The following is a 20,413-nucleotide window of genomic DNA, read 5'->3' as shown; positions in this document are numbered from 1 at the left end:
TTATCTTTTATAGAAAAATAGAAAAAAATTGTCAAAGTTGGGTGTTTTTCAACGTTACGCTTTTTCGTGCAGTTTTTGACGATGAACCCTTATACAACTGTCCTACCGGACAGTTTTAATATCCAAGGATTTTTTGAAAATACGAGTATCGCGAATTATTAGTTAAACGATCTACGATGAAAAAAACTGACATAAGTTATGAGGGAATGGTAGCAAGTTGGTGGGAAGAAGATGGAGAATGTTGAATTAGGTGATGAATAATTACAACCAATTAAGAGGGATAATAGAAAGAAAATTGTGATTCCAGTGCCTTCCAATTAGAGTAGTAAGATAAATTTCGATAACACTACTTCCTCTGAAGGGATGTAAGAGAAATCAAGCTGTGATCACAATAACTTCTAAAGAGGGGGAAGGAAGAATGATTTGCAATTACTATTCTTCTCTGCAAAAAGAGAATTTAAACTACGAATACTGCAGGGTTGCAAATACTTCCCCTTAGTAGGTGTAAGAGCAGGATGACACTTAAATATCACGCATTCTAAATTCTTCTTCTTGCCTAATTTGAACAAGGACGGGCGAAGATTTACAGAGTTATTAATAACCGTTTAAAAGAGGGCTTTACTTACGTGGGACAAACTCCCCTACTAAGTATATTCCATCGAGACCCCAAAAAGCCGAATCTACCGTACCTAGAATTTTTAACTGAAAGACAATTCATTCATTTAAATCAGTTCGTACGTCGATAATTTGAACGATTGCAGAACTTCCTCTTAGTACGTGTAAGAGCATGATGGCACTTTAGATACACGTAGGGAAGTTTTAACCGCTTCTTCGTGCTAAACTTTAGCAAAATCGGACGAAGCTTTGTAGAAATATTAGTAATAATAGTTTTAGAAAGGGCCTGACCTGCGTGGGGCAAACTCTTTTCCAAAAGGTACACAGCGTCGAAACCTCTAAAAATGCAAATCTACATCATTTTTTGTACCAAATAATACTTCACTGAAGAAAATAGGTTTACAAAACGATAATTTTAAATGATTGCAAAACTTCTCCTTAGTAAGGTGTAAGAGCAGAACGTCGCTTTAATGGTACGTAAGGGAACCCTAACCCTTTCATCCTACCAAATTTCATCACAATCGGGTGAAGTTTTACTGAGTTATTAGTAATAATAATTTTGGAGGAGGCTTCACATATATGGGGCTAACTCCTTCCCCATTCGATGTACAGCGTCGAGACCCCCAAAAAGCATATCTACATAAAATTCCGAATCGAATGACCTTTTATTTATGAAAATCGGTTCGCGCATTTAGGCGCTACGTTGTTTACAAAAAAGGTAACAAGAAGGAAGAAGAACAAGAACATTTTTTGAAAATGCCGTTTTTGCCCATTTTCAGCAACTTATTTCTCGAATTCTATTTCATCTATGTTGTTGCAACAAAATTACAGTCATAAAGGAGGATTTGCCCTATATTTTAAAGAAATTTGGGAATTTTATCTTTTATAGAAAAAGAGAAACAAATTGTCAAAGTTGGGTGTTTCTCAACGTTACGCTTTTTCGTGCAGTTTTTGACGATCAACCCTTAGACAACTGACCTGCCGGATAGTTTTAATTAAAGATAAAATTCCTAAATGTTGTTTATAATACAGGGCAAATCCTCCTTTATAAATGTTCTTTTGCAATAACCAAGATGTAATAGGTTTCGAAAAAAAGTTGCGTTAAATGAGCAAAAACGGCATTTTCAATAATGTTCTTGTTGTTGTTACTTTTTTTGTAAACAACGTAGCGCCTAAACGCGCGAACCGATTTTCATGAATGAGGTGTCATTTGATTCGGAATTTTATGTAGAAGTGCCTTTTGGGGGTATCGACGCTGTGCATCTTAAAGAGAGGAGTTTGCCCCATGTATGTGAGGCCCTCTAAAATTATTATTACTAATAACTCTGCAAATCTGATTTTGATGAAATTTGGCAGGATGAAAGAGTTAGGGCTCCCCTACATAGCATCTTTCAAATTTAATAGCAACTTTCTAAATTGTAAGTTTTTGTTAAGGTAAGAAACATTTTGAAGCTCTGGATTAAGCATATTTATAGGAAATTTAATGATCTTTCGTTTGGAATAAACAGATTTGTTGCAGGATAAAAGATAGAAAAGTTACGACAGTTTTTATGGTGGAACACGCGAATATCGACAGAAAAGTTGAAAATGCAAATATCTTGCGACACTTTTAAGAATCGGATCTGAGTGAATAGGATATTTTGTAACATTTGAGCTGCTGAATTACCTCCCGAAGTTTCGACCTCTCCTCCGTGAACACCCTGTATATGAAGATGTCTCTCCCTAGACATTTATGCCAGTCATTTTTATAAACATTCTTTAACCGAAAGACTCATTTCTACTGGACTGCCATAAGCATAAGCATTAGAATCCTTGACGTAGTAAAAAAATAAATAAAATAAACAACCAGACCAGTTTAGTTTAGTTAATAGTTTAGTAGGGAAACCACTTTTAAATTGTAAGGTGAAAAAAGCGTAATTTTTTGTTATAACCTAGTTTATCAATTGATGAAGTACAATCTTAGCTTTATAAAGTTGTGGTTTTGTGAACTTATAATTCAACTTAGCTGCATTATCCTAGTAGAAACTGTTACATTCTCCCTTTTCTATCTCAAACCAATGTTGGCATTGTTTATAATAGTTCATACTTTATCGAAGTAGTATATGTATGCCTTTCATAGTTAAATAGGGAAAAGATAAAAAGGAAAGAAGAACAAAGCAATGGCAAATAAATGTTTTTACTTCAAACAAATTGATTTATACTGAATCAAACATATGATTTGTCCTTAAAAGAATTTACTCAAAAACCGTACATACAAATACAATTATTCGAAAATTAGTTATTTATAATCAGAAATTAATTAGAGCGTCAACGACAGTCTGTGTACCTCCGTTTTCTACGGTTTCGCTTCCAACTGGGTGTAGAGTCGGTCCAAAGTTCAGTCTTCCCTCCAGCTTCTATTCCAAAACAACATTAACATTTCTGGTGAACACTTCTCGATATTCTTTAATTACATTCTCATAAATGTGTAAAATTTTCTGATGACTTTCAATTTTTTAATAAATACTAATTTGCTCAATGTTATAGGCGTGAGTTAACTATTCTAAAACAAAACAACACTTAAGAAGATGAATTGCCTCTTCCAGAGTCACTTACAATAAAGCTAATTTATAACTTTACAGAATTATCAATAAGCTAAATAAAGAAACTTGCCGGAGCCATTACTAGAGAAAATCAGGAAAACCTTTACAAATATTCCCACTTCCGGACAAGTAATTTTCTGCGAACTTGAATTTTTAAATTGCCACTAACTTTATAAATGTTGCCTAAAGCAAAAGCTTGGGTCAGTCGCAGGAATTGGGAGAGGATGGTTTAACGATGAGAATGCTTTCTGTTGTAATCACTGCAGTTTGTTACGCTGTTTTTAGACAGGGAATCATTAAGACTGAAACGCCTAACCTGATCAAGCTTTATGGTTAATAGAAATGAAATGCAGAATCCCAAACGTAGCCGCTTCCACAAGGTGTTTAGATTTAGAAGTTGAACTACAAGGGGCTGAATAGAATTTTCTACATCATGACTGGGTGTCTTGGTCGAAAGATCGCTAACTCCAGTCAAATCAAGCTGGAGCTCAAGACCAAATATAGGCGTTGTTCTTTATATTAATGGACATAAGACGAATATACTGATACTGATACCACGAAAACGTTGTGTCTTATTCTCTGAGACTCTAGATTAAAGGTCATGGTAGACTATACATTTAAAATAATCTCTTTCCTTTATTTTGACTTCACTACAGCCACACTGGAGGTGAAAAATAGAACAGTTGCGGGTGTACTTACTTATACTTCGGCCAGGATAAGTAAAAAAGTGAAACATGCAGGACAAGTAAAGTAAACTGAAATCCCGGTTAAACCGAATACCTACGACTCGAAAGAACGCTAGGTATGAGAACGTCACTGATGATCGGGATTCTCCTCGGGATGGCAATGGCAACGATGCTGCTGGGCGCGCCGCGGAGGTTACTGAGATACCAGCGCATAGTGGCGGCGTTTACCAGCACGAAGAAAGAAGGGCCAGGGCATTCCCTGGTCGGGCCGATGGAACAGCCCCAGAAAGGGTTGTGAAAGCGAGTGGGGAGAGCCATCTACAACTATGGGGACGATCAGTTATGGGTGCAGGTACGCCTTACCGCTGACTAAGTTGATCAGAAAGGAAGAAACCTTCAGATGGAGTACGGAACAGCAAGAAGTCTTTGATGCCCTGCGGGAAGTCTTATGCTCTGAATCCGTACTAATATATCCTGATTTTAATGATCCATTTCTGTTGGCAACGGACGCATCTAGTGAAGCGTCAGGAGCCGTTTTATCGCAGATAAGAAATGGGACTGAGCGGCCGATTGCCTATGCCAGCCGCCAATTAAATGCGGCCGAAAAGAATTATAGCACCACCGAGAAAGAATTATTGGCGGTCGTGTGGGCTACTCGGCAATTCCGTTGCTATCTTCTTGGGCGCAAGTTTACACTCTTTACGGATCATGCTGCCCTAAAATGGCTGCTTAGCCTGAAAGACCCCTCTTCCCGTCTTACTCGTTGGGCGTTACGACTAGTCGAATTTGAGTATAACGTTGAACATAAACCAGGGCGTAAACATACTAATGCGGACGCGTTAAGCCGCGCCATTGGAGGAGTGACCAAATATGAGCCCTTAAGCTATGAAATCGTGCAAAGGGAACAACAGAGGGACCCTTGGTGCCTACCTACGGATGATTAACTCAAGGTCACAAGAAATATATATTTTCCCTGAGGGGCTCTGGCACCTGAAGCGGGATGTAGAGGAGAAAAGACTGCTAATTCCGGAAATGCCTCGGGGAACTGAGCTCGGCTTGGAGCATGATGCCCCTTGGGCTGGCCATCCGGGGAGACGCCGCACCATTTCCAGAATCAGAGGTCTCTACTACTGGCCTCAGCTAGTTCGTGATGTGATCAAGTATGTAAAAAGTTGCCAGATGTGCGCTGAACGCAAGACGCCCATGCAATTGACGGCGCCTCTTGGGCAGCCCAATGAAGCTAAACGGCCTTTTGAACAGGTGTCCCTGGACATCGTGGGACCACTTCCTACCACTAATTCGGGCGATAAATATCTGCTAACTTTTGTAGACCACTTCAGCAGGTATGCAGAGGCTGTCCCCTTACAGGAACAAACGGCGGAAGCGATTGCTAGGGTATTCGTCGAACACATTGTCCTTAAGCATAGTGCGCCACAACGCCTACCTACGGACCAGGGCCGTAATTTCACTTCAGATCTATTCGTAGCTGCCTGTCAGCTCCTGTGGATAAGTAAATTGCAGACGACCGCATATCAACCCGAGTGCAATGGAATGGTTGAAAGATTCCACCGTACTCTTGTGGAATCGATTACCCATTACATCAAACGCGACGGAAAGGATTGGGATATGTGGTTACCATATGTAGTGCGATCCCTCGTTCCTCCACAGGGTATTCTCCTAATTATTTGTTATTTGGGCGAGAAGTGCCGCATCCCGTAGAGCACATAGGCACTCCCGAACCTACCAGCGGGAGCGTGGCTGATCAAATAGAGAAACTGAGGGCCCGTTTGGAGGATGCCTATGATACAGTAGCACAGAGGGATAGCGAGAGTCGCCAGAAACGAACCAAGTATCACGACCAAGGGAAAAAGAAAAAGACTTCGTGTGGGAGACTCGGTTTATCTACATGTTCCAGCGGTGCCAAGTGGACATGCACGTAAGTTCTACCGCCCGTGGATAGGCCCATTCCGGGTAGTGGAATGTATTTTTCCCGTGAACTATGTCATTGAGCGGAAGGGGGGAGAAGCAGTTACAGTCCACATAAATCGTTTAAAACTAGCCTTCGGGAGAGACACCTTGCCGAAACCACCTCCCGGTACTAAGACATCGGGCCCACGGAATGGACGATCTCTGACGAGACAAAGGACACCACACGGAACGAGAAACATGCCTTCTCCCCATGTTGGGAACCTCCCCAACTGGGCTGCAGGCGATAGTGAGGGGGAGGAAGATACGGTAATTCAGTTACGGGATGAGCGCGATGTGGCGGAAATGGTGCCGAGAACATCGCCTGGCTCTATCGGGGAATCTAGTTCCGGAACGCCGGAAAAGCAAGACTTCCCAAATGGGAGCGAAACAGAGGATGTTGAGGCGGTTATCCAAACGCGCAATGAGAATGTTGAAGAGAGCGTGAGACCGGGATCATCGAGTCACAACTCCGGATCTCCGGGGGCGATAGATAGTTCAATCGGGAAGGAAACAAGGCGCGAAGAACTTGATGCAAGTCAGAGTTGGCTTCCGTTACCTCAGCAGGAGGAGGGCGGAACGCGGAGAAGTCGACGTTAAGGGCACCCAAGATAATGGCGGCGAAGAAGGAGAAAATTCCGACAGTTGGCCGGAGGGAGAATGGGAGATCGCCGGCGAGGACCGAGGAGAGCTCGGGGGCTCCCAAGAGAGTGCTGCACGGGATTCGGGAGATTCGGCATCGTTTGAAGAACCGGAGGATTCCAAGGATAAAACGTGGGCTCCTGAATCCCCAGTTAGAGTGAAGGCAGGGAAACACCCGATGGGCCTACGGGCCAGGGTACCAAAATCTGGATCAACTTAAACTTTGAAGATCTTGATGGAGGAATTGGGAAACAGTGCTGGAAAAGGAAGGGTTAATGGGGTTCATTAAAGACCTGGTAGACATGAACACCACGCATACTGTCAAGGATTCGTAGGAAGCTAGGAAATTCATTAATACCGTTAAAGGTGCCCTGCGTCGGGATTAGAAGGTTGGTGACCGGGACGAGTAGACATCTTCCATCATTTGGTCGACGCTCTCGCTGTACCAGCTACTGCAGCTCTCCTAGTCGTTAACCATGATGTTGGAGCCTGATGCAACTAATCTCCCATCAGCAAGGACAAGGAACCCTACGGGTTTGCTCGATAACTTTTCCCCTCAACACGAGGCACCAAACATCCTGCCTGACTACGTTGCAGAGAGGGGGAGATGCCTACCAAGGAAACGGGTTGTAGACAGGTGGTGCTTACGTCGCAGCCCAGGCCCATTTGGTATTGGGATGCAGCAAATGATTCTTGGATATTCAGCCTTCATGAGCCCACAAGGATCATCTCACAGTGCCGGACAGCCTCAAGGGTCGCCGTAACAGAAGAGGTCCTGCATGGAGAGGGCTATATTAAAGCGGGAAGAGGATGCACCTTACAGACACCACACTATCGTCTGCTCCCAAATAGTCGAGGCTCTACCAACGCCGTGCTGGGGCAACGTGTCACTGTACACTTACCGTCGCTACCCATGATAAAGGAAGAAGGACCCTTAGCGGTGTCAACGGATCAGTTTCATGGAGCGCAGGAGCATCTGGAAGAAACGGTAGCTGCCAAGAATGGACGGTAGGAAGCCTGGGTGTAGAGTTTTCATTAGTAATCTGATAAAATATAATTATACCTTATCATTTATTAGTAGTTATTTGATTTATTCTTTAGTTAAAGGATTACATTATCATTTACGAGGGGCACTCCTTATGTTTTGAGCCTTGGCAACACTGAGTGTTGTCAGGTGCTATCTGACGTTTCCACTTCAAGGTTTGACATTTTTGACCATAACCTTCTTCAGAACGTTTTGTTATTTGATCGCGATTTGTGTTGTTTACAGTCACCTGAAAATTGTGTCTCAGCGAAAAAATGGAATTAACTCGTGAACATTTTCGTGCAATGATTTATTACGACTTTCGACGTGGATTAGCAAGACAGGAGTGATCGATCAACTTACTTCCACTTTTGGCGATAAAGCCCCATCCTTTGCCACTGTGAAACGCTGGTATAACGAATTCAATCGTGGTCGTCATTCGCTCACCGACGAAAGTCGTGAAGGTCCTCCAAAATCAGTTGTTGTGTCAGAAAACATTGATGCTGTGCAAAAACTAATAATGCAAGATCGTCATGTGACATACTGTGAGATTGAGGCAACCTTAGGCATTAGTTCCACCAGCATATATAAAATATTGCATGATCATTTAGCCGTGAAAATGGTTTGTTCTCGTTTGATCCCACATAATCTGACAAAATCTCAAAAAGATGCTCGTGTCGATTGGTGCAAACAAATGCTTAAGAAATACAATGGCGGTGCTTCAAAAGACATGTATAAAATTGTAACAGGTGACGAATCATGGATATATGCGTATGAGCCGGAAACTAAACAGCAGTCGACTGTATGGGTGTTTCAAGATGAACCAAATCCAACAAAAGTTGTTCGCGCTCGAAGCACTTCGAAACAAATGGTCGCCTGTTTTTTCGGAAAAACTGGTCATGTGGCAACAGTGCCTTTAGAGGAACGTAGAACTGTCAATTCTGAATGGTACACAACCATTGTTTGCCGGAAGTCTTCGATGAAATAAGGAAAATAAACAAGCGCCGTCGGATCATTCTTCATCAAGACAATGCCAGCTGTCACACATCTCGCCTAACAACCGACTATTTGAGCACTTAAAAAATCGAATTAATGGGTCATCCGCTGTACAGTCCTGATTTGGTACCAAATGACTTCTTTTTGTTTCCGAACGTCAAGAATAAATTACGTGGACAACGATTTTCGTCGGCAGAAGAAGCCGTTGATGCATTCAAAAACCATGTTTTGGAGGTGTCTCAAGCGGAATGGAAAAAATGCTTTGACAAGTGGTTCGAACGCATGCAGAAGTGTATAGATCATAAAGGAGAATATTTTGAAAAACAATAAAGTCATTTTCAATGGCAAATTACTGTTTTTTTATTATTAGGCTCAAAATATAAATAGTGCCCCTCGTAGAAGTTATTGGATTCATCGTTCAGTTAAGGGATTGTACTATCATTTATTAGAAGTTATTTCAGTTATAGTTATAATGGCCAGTCTGCATTTAGTTCAATTAAAGAGTTTAAAGTTCGACCAGGTTTTTAATTGTAAACCCTAAAACAAGGGAGGGGGAACCATTTACATTTGCAATTATGGAAACCGATTTTCTTCAAGCTTAATAATTATAGCAAAAATTTTCATTCCATTGATACACGAGCAGGAGCAAGGAAACCAATACGAACTGAAATATAAACAAGCTTTACATTAATCGATTGTCGAGTACATATTATTAATTACTCTTTTTCAATTGAATTATATTTTTAATAGCTGAACACGAAGATACAAAAACCCTGGTCAGCTGTCAGATAATAAGGCATTTTTTACCTTTTTCTTCTGCGAAATAGCTTCTTCTAATAGTTGTACTTCTTTCTTTAACTGTTCACATCTGTAAGAAAGACATTTTTCAATAAGAAATCCTTGAGTTGTTGATATAATACCTTAGCAAAAAAAAAAACTAAGCTCGACATATGAGTTTGTTGCCCACTTTTTTTTTACTTGAAGAATAATATACATATGTGAATAAGAGATTGAGTAGGCTGATTATTACCCCCTAACATGTAGCGGCAATAATTAAGGACCGGCTCAGCTAAGAGGAGAAGGGGTGGACTGCTTATGGGACAACAATCGCAAAAAAAAAAGAAAAAGAATTTAAAGAATCAAAAGGGGATATATGTAGATAAATAAATTAAATGACTAAACAAACGGTTGAGCACCACGCTGTTAAAAAAGAACAGGGTAAAATGAGATGGTGTTAACAGCAAACCAACAGTAAATAAAAGCAAATATAAGAAAAGTAAAACAAATTATTTATTACTAACAGTATTCGTACAAAAAAAAAAAAAAAATTCAACAAAAAAAGTAAGCGAGAAAAGGAAAAAAATGAAAGAGAGGGAGTAGCTAAAAATAAATAAATAAATAAAATAAAATAATAATAAAATAAATAAATAAAATAAAATAATAATAAAATAAATAAATAAAAATAAAAAATTCTTTGGCTTAAAAAATATTCCACTAACAAGTCTCAAACAAATTTCAGATCTTATTTTGGCCAACTGCGTACGCATGAAATAATTTCTTGTAGAATACCTGTGCGATTACCTCTTTCTAGGAAACATAGTGAAAATGTGCCACTTCTTCGGGCTCTCCACGCTGCCGGCGATATCCCTAAATCCCAATTGAGGTAAACTACTTGGATATCCTCTTCAAGTAGTTGTATTGGCAGGGTTGTATTCGTCTATCTTCCTTTGGTGTAGAAATGAAAAATCCGGCCTACAGCCGTGAGTAGTATAAGTCCCTTCTTGCTTGACCGACATTCTACACTGCTCTCTTTCACCCCTCTGCCACCGCACACTCTAGTTTCTTTTTTTTTAAATTTGTTTTCCCCCACGAACTTCGGGCCTTCGGCAGATCTCAAAGATCTCTATTCAATATATATATAAATATTCGTTTTACAATGGGAAAAAACTATTCTCCCCTCCTCTCACTCTACTACTTTTCTAGCCCTAATGATTACATTTATATTTCCCGATCTTTATTCGGGTAATATGATTAAACTGATCTAGAAAATGGGGCAGGTTTTGCTAATGGTTACAGAATTAACTTCGAGTTTACGGTAGTGGCGATGGAAGATCTGGAGCTCAGTTGCCAAGAGAAATCAATGAGCCTAGTGTGATAGGCTCTAATTAAGAAAAGGATTTATATTGGAAAATTGAAACATATCACGTTGGAGAAATAAAAATTTAATGGAGATATAAAACAATGGCTTCGCTTGTTATAAAACAGTAAGGTGTTTATACAAATTCGCTCGTGCTCATAATCTTGCCAAACCTAGCGGCTAGAGTTGCTGGCAACAGCATTAAACGACTGAGGATAAATTACAATGTGATTATTTTGGACATCTGAGACTTACGGGAAACAAAGAGTACGAGTCAAGACGGGACTGATAGGTAAGGGCAATTTAGAAAAGTTAGAGTGGCCGTTCATTAGCCAAAATAATTGAACTTCCTCTGGGAAAGGATCACTTATCCAAATTTATTCGTTTGCGGACGGCTACCGAGGTTCTTTAGGTCCAGTGTAAAGGATATAAGTATACTCTTCTGGTAGCCAGAGAAGATAAAAAGCAAATGTAAAAGCAAGACAGTTTCAGGTAGAACCACAGAATCTTAGAGCAGTGCCAGGCGAAGACTGTCACCCTTAGAAAACAAGATCATCTCTGCGTTGTTTGTACTTTAACTTAATTCTGTTAACCAAGGTGGGAGAATGTCGGAATAAATTAATTTGCAGTAAGAATATTAAATACAGTAAAACCTGATTTTTGTGCTGTAGAGAGGGACCGCATAAAAAGAAGTCTCATTCAGAAAATATGACAAAACTTTACAAAAATAGCGAGTAAGTGCTTTCCAAACAAAATAAATAATTAAATCACCATGTTAACATTTCAACAAAAAATTTCTTTTTTTTAAACATGGAGGAATTTTCCAAATGTACATAATTCAATACTACTCGTCGTATGAACTGGTTCGTAATAGCATACATCACTTGAAGATATTAGAGTTGATTTATTTCTTGTTGCCATGTGGCGGGTGACAAGTTACTGCGACGACGGTCGTTTGATCAGCTGCTTGTAAACGTCGCGATAGCCATATATACACGATCGAAGCTATTTTTAGAATTTTAAACATCTTTCGGAATTGTTATTTACATTAAGAAAATGCTTTCCAATCTGCTGTAAAGGTGGATCCATTTATATTTTTTAGCCGCTGTCATAGAAACCTGTTCTTCTTGTCCGTCTTCATGATCTGATAAGTTATTGATAATTTCATTATCATTTATGGTTTCTCCTTAATCATTTCGATAAATTTATTTTTGCTGAACGTGCCAAAACCTTCTCCGCAGATGTTATGTGCTAGCACAACGAGTTCTGATGATAACGTGGCGGTTACATTCTTATTGATGACACTTTCAGGCTTTCCAGCACGAATTTAATGTGTGTTGTTTTACTTGAGCAATTAAAGTAGTTTGAGTAGCGTGGTCTAAACATTGGAGCATGTCTAATGAAATTGGCTAATGCAATATTTAGAATCTCGATACTTATTCATATATCGCACCAAAAAAAGATTGCATAAAATAATAAATCGCACGAAAAAAATCGCATGAATAAAGTCCGCACAAAAAAGGTTTGACTGTATGTTTTAGCTGAGAAAGAAAAAACAAGTTCATCTTGTTCTATGATTTTGTGGTTAACCATTGTTTTATTTCAAATTATTTTTAGCTGAATCGTGAAGGACAATCTATAACTACTACTATATCGTAAAAGTTATTAGAAACTATAATAACTTTAAAAAATAAAATAATTTAAATAAATATTTAAAAAATTATAAAAATTAAAAACTAAAATAAAATAATATAAATAAAAATAAAGCTATTATAAGAGAATATAAACATGGAGGTTTCCTTCTCCGATGAATCGATGTGTAGCAAATCCTAGCCTTGATGAGCTTAGGAAAGCGTACAGCTTGATCTCTCAAAACACTCGAAGTATAATTAAATGCCCTCTTCCTAGCCCACTGTAGCGTTAGTAATGAAAAAGATGGACATTATAAGGGAGAGCTTTATTTGACAATTGCTAAAGAAGGAAAGTGACATTACAGAAAAAAGTCCCAGAATCATGCCAACCAACTAACAAACTTAGTGCTACAAACAGTTTCTAGGCTCCACATTGAAGCCTGCGACAGTTTAGCTTCTCACCTCAATAAGTCCACAATTATACTAATGCAATAAAAATCCACATCATATATACTTACGATGCTTTTTTTAAGGCCACCATCCATTTTCGTACAGTATCTTCACTTCTAGCAGCAAATAAGTGCTTTTTCGGATCGCCTTGGAATATGATGGAGAAGGCAAATGGAGTTTCACTATCTTCTTCATACTGAACCAAAGAATTTTCAAGTACAATCATACCAGTGGGCTGAAAAAAAATCTGGTTTGAAACACTCACACGACTTTCTCTTAAATGCCATTTTCAAAGTCCAACTTACAAATCAACAACTAACATCAGCTTTCTTCCAAACACTTCTAACATTACTTTATATGGTAGAATGTTTTAAATAAAAGCGATAGACTAAAATGAACCTACGTGATTAATCAAATTTAAAGGGATTCTATGGAGAAGTCACCAAGAAAAATCACCAGGTGCTTTTTCAAACTCATAACTTTCACAGCAAATCTGATTGTCGATCATAAATTAAACATATTAGAACCATAAAATAAACTGAAATGACGCCCCTTTCCCAGAAACCCCTAAAATTTATTTTTTTGGACTTTTTTTTTTTTAAAAAGAAGTTATAGATCTGTGTACAGGAAGTTTAAAGAAAAAAAAATTAGATACCTTTACCTGAAGTCTAAAGTGTGAATTTTTTTCAGTATAGCGCTAATACTTGTTAAAGAATTTGAATCGCTAATTTACTTCGAATCCCATGGAGGTACCCATTCGTAATCGTAATATTACACCTAAGCCTACTGTGGTTTTGTTTTTTCACAGACTCATAAAAAACATTTTCTTACAAAAAAAAACACTTTTTTGAATTAGTTTCTCAAAACTCATATTCAAAAGTTGAAAACAATTTCGTACATACAAACTTTCTTTAACCATTAATAAAAGAATGATAAAAAGCAAAATATAGGAATATCTTGAAAAAAAAATTTTTACCTGCGTGAGATCAATTTGACCAAATTCATTAAATTTGAAATAAAATAATAGATTGTATATTAACTTGAACCAGAGCTCCTTAAAACCTAAAACGCGAAGTAAAAAAAAAAAAAAGAAAGAAAAAAAAATTGTAGGTAAACTGACGACGTAAAAGTCTGTGCGTCTTTCTTATGCTAAAAAGCATTCTCGAGTTTATTTCATTCGCTGAAGGCCCAGAAATTGGCAGGGAGGGTTCTTTTGGTTGAAGTGGTTATCTTTGACTGCCGGCTCTTTCTTTACAGAACTTCCCTATAGAGCCTGGGTAGTTTCCAGGTACTGGTGATGAAGGAAAATATTACATCTTAGGGTAAGCGTTGGAGGAAAGGGCTCTAGTGATGCTAGGGTTGTCTCTGATTTCCAGCTCCCCGCAGTTTCTAGAATGCCCTACGTTTGTTAGCTGAAGCTTGAGGTCATAACGTCCCTAAAACCTTAAACAATTCTGAGATTCCTTAGATGTCTGAAGCTGTAGTATCTGGCAGCAGTAGATACAATAGAACATTGTGGCTGGAGTGCACAAAAAAAAGACCTGTTGTTTCCAATTTTGTCAACGTTGGTAAAACAATTTAAGAGAAGTAGTTTGATATTGTAACGTTGACAATATAACAAATAAGACTTAATCATCCGGCACTCAATCGGTCATCAGTGAGGAGATTAAGTTTAGCTTTCAACTACATTAGGATAACTGTGGAGAACTTTTTTCCAGATTATTTTCGGCTTATCTGAACGCTGAGTATTTTAGGAAACTGAAGTCGGGTGTCTATTTGTTATATTAATTCACACAAAATTAGCTTTAAAATGAAAAACAGACGCTAAAACGCACATACTTTTATAAAACTTAAAACATAATGTTAATACAAAAAAATTCTAAACCAAAATAAATTTCATGAATAAAAAAAGGCTGCCTTACCTTTATTTTGTGAATTACCCAAAACAATAGTCACTTTTTTATAATTCAATCTGTCTTCAAAATCTGCTTTTTGATGACTTACTAAAATCATCTGACGCTCGTTAAATCTCATTGTTTTTTGGTTTAATTTATTTCTTGATTAAACTGATGTTTCAATCATATAATAAATAATACGTGCTCACATCACAGGTAATGATCGGATCCTGTCAAACACATTATATAATATTAGTTACAGAATTAGTTATAAGTAAGAATCAGATTTAAAATAAAATAAATATCTGAGAAACGAAGGAGATTTTAAAACTACTATAAAGTGATGACATCCTAAATGTTTTGGAAAAGGTTCCATGAACTCAAGTGATATCTAGGATTACCTATTCTTTATTTTTAAGAGTGAAAATAAATCACTTACCTTCTTCCATTTCATAAAATAAATAAAAAATAAATAGCGAAAGATAAATAATATGTCGAAAACATAAATAACCTGTACGTGCCGACGTGCGCTCTACGTTAAAAGTTCAACGAAAAAAAAAATCCCTAGATTTTTACAAAATTTTATATATTTATTTATTAATCGTAGGCATACAGGTATTAATATTGCAAGGTTAACATTATACATAATATATTACAGTTTTACATAAAGTTTATTTATGTATTTTATTGTATTTACAAAATATATTTATAACCCAGGGATATTCCATTGTTTTTTTATCCGTTGTACTTTCGCTCTAACTACTACCTCTGCAGTCTACACTATTGTGACACATAGTGATGGGCTATTAGAGCGGACTCGTTCCAGTGGAACGAGTCCGATAGTGGAACGAGTTGATTCAAATCCCTATTTTTAAAAAAAGTGATTCCGCCCCGCCCCAAAAAATTGAGGCAAATTAAAATGAAAATAATTAATACTGTAGTCGTTTACACTAAAATAAAACTGACTTGAGGCTACTATGTAGAAGTTCACTGACACATTCCAACTTGTAAGAGGAATCCACACCAAAATACAAAACCTGGCGAGCTTAAATACTGATGCTTGAAGAATAAAATAAATTCCAAGGTTTTTTTAGAATATCAATTCTAAAATAATATTCATTTTATTATTTTGTTAATTTCTAAACAAAAGTAGGGGTCGATCTAAGACATGGAGTCGAAGGAAAAATAATTTCGTACCCAATATAGCGAAACTTGCAAAGAAACACCAGGCACACCCATCTCATTAATTAAAAAGCAATGCTGTAGTTACTTTACTTATTATTTAATATATTTTATTTTACATAAAGAAAATGCTGTAAAATTTAACTAAGTTAAAATCTTTAACTTAACGGCTGGACGCCTTTTTCTCTTATCTTTATTGGCGAAAGTTAAATCGTGTTATTACGACGATCAAAGTAATACTGAGCTAAAAAATAGTATTACCTAACTGGTTTACTTACTGCTGTATCCCTCCCACTCTATCACCTATTTCACAAACATTCGTCGATTGGAAATAGGTTTTAGTTAAATATTCGTTTCATTTGAAAACAAAAAACATTATAACGCTTTCTCAAGATGTTTTTAATTTTTAAAAATTTGTTTTTATCCATTACTCTTATAAAATACGAAGAATTTCAAATAAAATATAATATACAAACACAGAATGATCTAGAGTGCAGGTGGAGTCAGTCGTCGTTACCATGGTAATGGAACCGTTTAACGACTCCGGCCCAACACCAGCAATTTCATTGGTTAAATCCACTGGAATTGGTGGAGTTAAATCCGGAGTGATTTAAATCCTTTTGAAACCGGACTCGTTTCATTTTTTCGTTCACTGAATCTAGCCAATAGAAAATGCTGGAGCTGGAACCGGAGTTGTTAAACGGTTCCATTGCCATGGCAACGACGACTGATTCCACCTGCATTCTAGATCATTTGTGTTTGTATATTATATTTTATTTGAAATTCTTCGTATTTCAATTACTCTAAATATAGAGTAACAGACAAAAACAAATTTTTAAAAATTAAAAACATCTTGAGAAAGCGTTATAATGTTTTTTGTTTTCAAATGAAACGAATATTTAACTAAAACCTATTTCCAATCGACGAATGTTTGTGAAATAGGTGATAGAGTGGGAGGGATACAGCAGTAAGTAAACCAGTTAGGTAATACTATTTTTTAACTCAGTATTACTTTGATCGTCGTTGTGACATGTACACGATTTAACTTTCGCCAATGAAGATAAGAGAAAGAGCGTCCAGCAGCTAAGTTAAAGATTTGGCACACAGCTTTTTCTTTTTGTAAAATAATAAGATATTTTAAAAGCTTGATATTCAATTCATAGTAAATAAATATTTCTTTCTTTATGAGTAATTATCATTTTGTTTGAAGGGTTATAATTTTTTTTTATGGGAATAATTTCCTACCCATTTCCGTTTTTCTTCTTGAATCAAGTTAACTCCAGTGGTCAAGCTAGATAACGACAAAACTGCAGTTGCTTTAATTTTTATATTTGACTAGCCTATTTTTGTTAATATTTGGTTACGTTGTTAATTTTATATTTATCAGAGCAATTGGAAATTAGGGAACTACTTAATGTGTGTTGAAGAAATATAGTTTTGTTATTAACTGGAAAAGCTAACTTTTAATGATTTATTTAATTACAACGCGTGACATTTGTACTAATGCATAGGGTAAGTACAGACTGGAATCAGTGAACGAGTTGTTGGAATCGATTCCAACCCTGGAACTGATTCAAATCCAACGACTCCAAACGTGGACTCGTTCTGCCTATCACTAGTGACACAGATGATGGCGCGGTTGCAATTCTGTACGGCTCCCCACTTAGGCAGTCTACAGTTGCAACACTGAAGGGCATGGCGCACGATTCAAAACTGGAGTCAGAGTAATTCATTCATTTTTAATAACTGGTTCCCTAAGGTATCACAATTTTAAAAAACGGTTCGCGAGAACCGGTAGGATGCCATCACTGCTTCTATAACTAGGAAGGTTGAATAAGAAATTGAATAGTTTTAGAGCCAAAGAAATTAAAAGTGAAATCATACAGAAGGAGGCAAAAAATTAAATAAATAATAGAGAAACAAGATAGTTTCTAAAACGGAATCAGGAGAATTGTAGAAAATTAACTAGCTAAAAACCCAAGAGATTCTAAATTGAGATCAGAAGAATCTAGTCAATAGCAAAACCTCCACTTAAACAAGCAGTTCAAAAAAAGATTTCAACGTTTAATATACAAATACAAAAGCAAAACAAACACATATAGGTACAACATAGTTTAATGACGACTGCAGGAGTTGATAAAATTATACAATTAACTATGTAAAGAAAAAGATTACACATAAGAGTAAGTACCACAAAAAGAGGGGAAACAAAAAAAAATGTTGAGGCTATACACACTGAAATGTTAAAAAGTAGTAATATAATTATCATAAAACTGTAATATTAAATCTACTAAACCACTATTTCAAAATGTAGTATATAACTTACACATATTACTACATTAAACATAAACTTAGGATGGAAGATTTGCGAGGAATCGGTCAAATAAAACAACTCGTCTTTTTGCCATCGTTTCGACAAATATATTGACCTCTTCAGGCCCTGAAGTTTTTTTGTCGAAACGTCGACAAAAAGACGAGTTGTTTTATTTGACCGATTCCTCGCAAATCTTCCATTCTAAGTTTAACAATTTGCGGTCACGAAAACTACATATTCATTAAACATAAATGTATAAGCGCACAGAAGAACATCAAAAGAAAAAAATAATACGTATTTTTTTACGAATAAAAAATTGGGATATGATGAGATAATTATTATATTGAAAACAAAATTAAGTATCTACCAGAAATACTAAACAATAGTAAAGCCAGTAATGGGGGGGGGGGGGATCTGATGAGAAAATGCACCAAGATAGCTTAAAGTCAAGGAATGAATTTATTTTAATGATATGGGTCCTAAGAACCTACGCCTGCTTAGAAAATAAAATGAATTTTAGACAGAGGTTTCAGATTGATAAAAAATGGACTAGTAACGACGCGACTATCCACATACCGAGGATAAAGGGAGGCCAGGGCTGGGCGACAAAAAAATAAATTGATCCTTCTGGACCGAAAAGGGACATATGGTAATATATCAGTATCACTTACATTAATCAGAAGAATCTAGACAACAGCAAAACCTCCGCTCTCTGCCTAAACAGCCAACGGAATTTCACGGAAGGTGGAAGCGCCATTACCTTACTATAGTAACTAAATTTAATAGTTGAGAATCAAATATTCTGAATCGGAACCCACAGGGCAGGTGGTTTACAAAAATGAAGTTACTGAGAAGCCAAACAGTTTCAAAGACGGAATCGTCACAAAAGAAGAATTATTAAGAATTAAATAGCAGAGAATAGCCAAGAATGTATCAAAGCTAGATCTAAAAGAAAGATTGTTTTTTCTTCAATATTCAGGCAGCAATCAAGGCATTCTGTCAAGTCAATTGAAGGACTGAATGCACACAGTCCCTTGTTGGAGGAAGGCCCATTATTATAATTAAAATTAATCATCAGTGGGGATGGAAACCCTACGCTAGTCAAAACCCTCTACCTCATACCGTGTGGACTTAAATTTTTCTCGATGCATCTCTAACCTTACAGATTTCCCTTCTCTTAGCCCAATCCAAACTATCACTGGAAGAATTCCTTAAACCCCTGCTCCTAGGTCCGCCTAAGGCTCTTTTGTCAGGTTTTATAGCCACTTATAATTATAACTGTTTAAGAATATTATATGAAAGCACTAAAGAATATCAAAATAAATGGACAAATTAAACTAATTTAATATACCTTTTCCAAAAAAATATATCAACTTTCACCACGGATATTACGAACGAAACACAAAAAACAAGTTAAATGAAAGTATATTTTATTTTAATCTGTTAAGTGAAAATAGTACAATTATTTATTTTCAAAGAGTATTGTTATTTAGTATTATTTTCTCTTAATAAGTAAGTACATATATTTATTCAGAATGGCCTACTGGTTGTTTTGTTATTATTATTTTTCAACAAAAAAAGGAGTATATTCTCTATTAAAACCAAAAATTTAACAAAAGGTAACACTTGACCAAAATTTATATGTTGTAATCAAATGATTTTATTTAAATTCAATTTATTTCTGTATATTGTTATAAAACTTACTACTACTACTAACTGAACCTGAAAAAGATAGCCGTACATTACACTAACGAATGGTTACACAACAAAAATAAAATATGTAGAATTATCACATACAATGATGGTTTGATCGAACGTTGATAAGATTATCCTTGGAAATATTAAGAAGCAGTCAAAAATTTTGCAGACAAATTTTTTTTACCGACGTTTCGGCTTTCGTTTATATTTTCCTGAAGAACACAATAAATTTGCCGAAACGTCGGTAAAAAAGAAATATGTCTACAAAATTTTGGGCCACTCCTCAATATTCCTAAGGATAATCACATCAAATATTTTAAAAAACTTGAAGCTATCATTAAATAGTTATTAAAAAAATTAATAATTTTTTCGACTTACTAAATTGCATTTTTTTATTCAGACTGTCATAAATCGTACATTAATTCAACTACACACGGACAGGTGCTTAGCCCACGCTGATAAAGTAGTAGCGAACAGAATACATCGAATGTAACAAGGATTCCATATTTATAACCTGATTGCTAAAAGAATTTTTACATATTAAAATAATAATTAATAAAAAATTGAATTATTATTTTTTTCACATTATTTTCTTT

General features: G+C 36.5%; 1 protein-coding gene across 6 annotated transcripts; it reads right to left on the bottom strand.

The window, feature by feature from the left end:
• Positions 1-2,775: 2,775 nt before the first annotated feature.
• LOC141459275 (pleckstrin homology domain-containing family J member 1-like) lies at positions 2,776-20,355 on the bottom strand. Of its 6 annotated transcripts, none has more exons than XM_074138138.1 (6): positions 20,196-20,355; positions 14,651-14,853; positions 13,705-13,790; positions 12,797-12,963; positions 9,318-9,378; positions 2,776-3,011 (listed from the first exon to the last, which is right to left on the bottom strand). In XM_074138138.1, the coding sequence occupies exons 2-6, from the start codon at positions 14,760-14,762 to the stop codon at positions 2,904-2,906; spliced, it is 534 nt and encodes a 177-aa protein (XP_073994239.1). In that variant the 5' UTR covers positions 14,763-14,853; positions 20,196-20,355; the 3' UTR covers positions 2,776-2,903. The 6 variants fall into 6 exon arrangements, with proteins under 6 accessions (XP_073994239.1, XP_073994235.1, XP_073994236.1 ...); XM_074138134.1 differs by having other exon boundaries at positions 2,957-7,533; XM_074138135.1 differs by lacking the exon at positions 20,196-20,355 and adding an exon at positions 19,824-19,964 and having other exon boundaries at positions 2,957-7,533.
• Between the last annotated feature and the right edge of the window lie 58 nt (positions 20,356-20,413).

This window comes from Rhodnius prolixus, unplaced genomic scaffold (assembly GCF_049639745.1).
Source record: "Rhodnius prolixus isolate KJV_2025 unplaced genomic scaffold, Rpr scaffold_11, whole genome shotgun sequence".
In the NCBI taxonomy this organism is placed as follows: Eukaryota; Metazoa; Arthropoda; class Insecta; order Hemiptera; family Reduviidae; genus Rhodnius; species Rhodnius prolixus.
The sequence above is the reverse complement of the archived record's forward strand: the minus strand, read 5'-3'. Positions and strand labels throughout refer to the sequence as shown.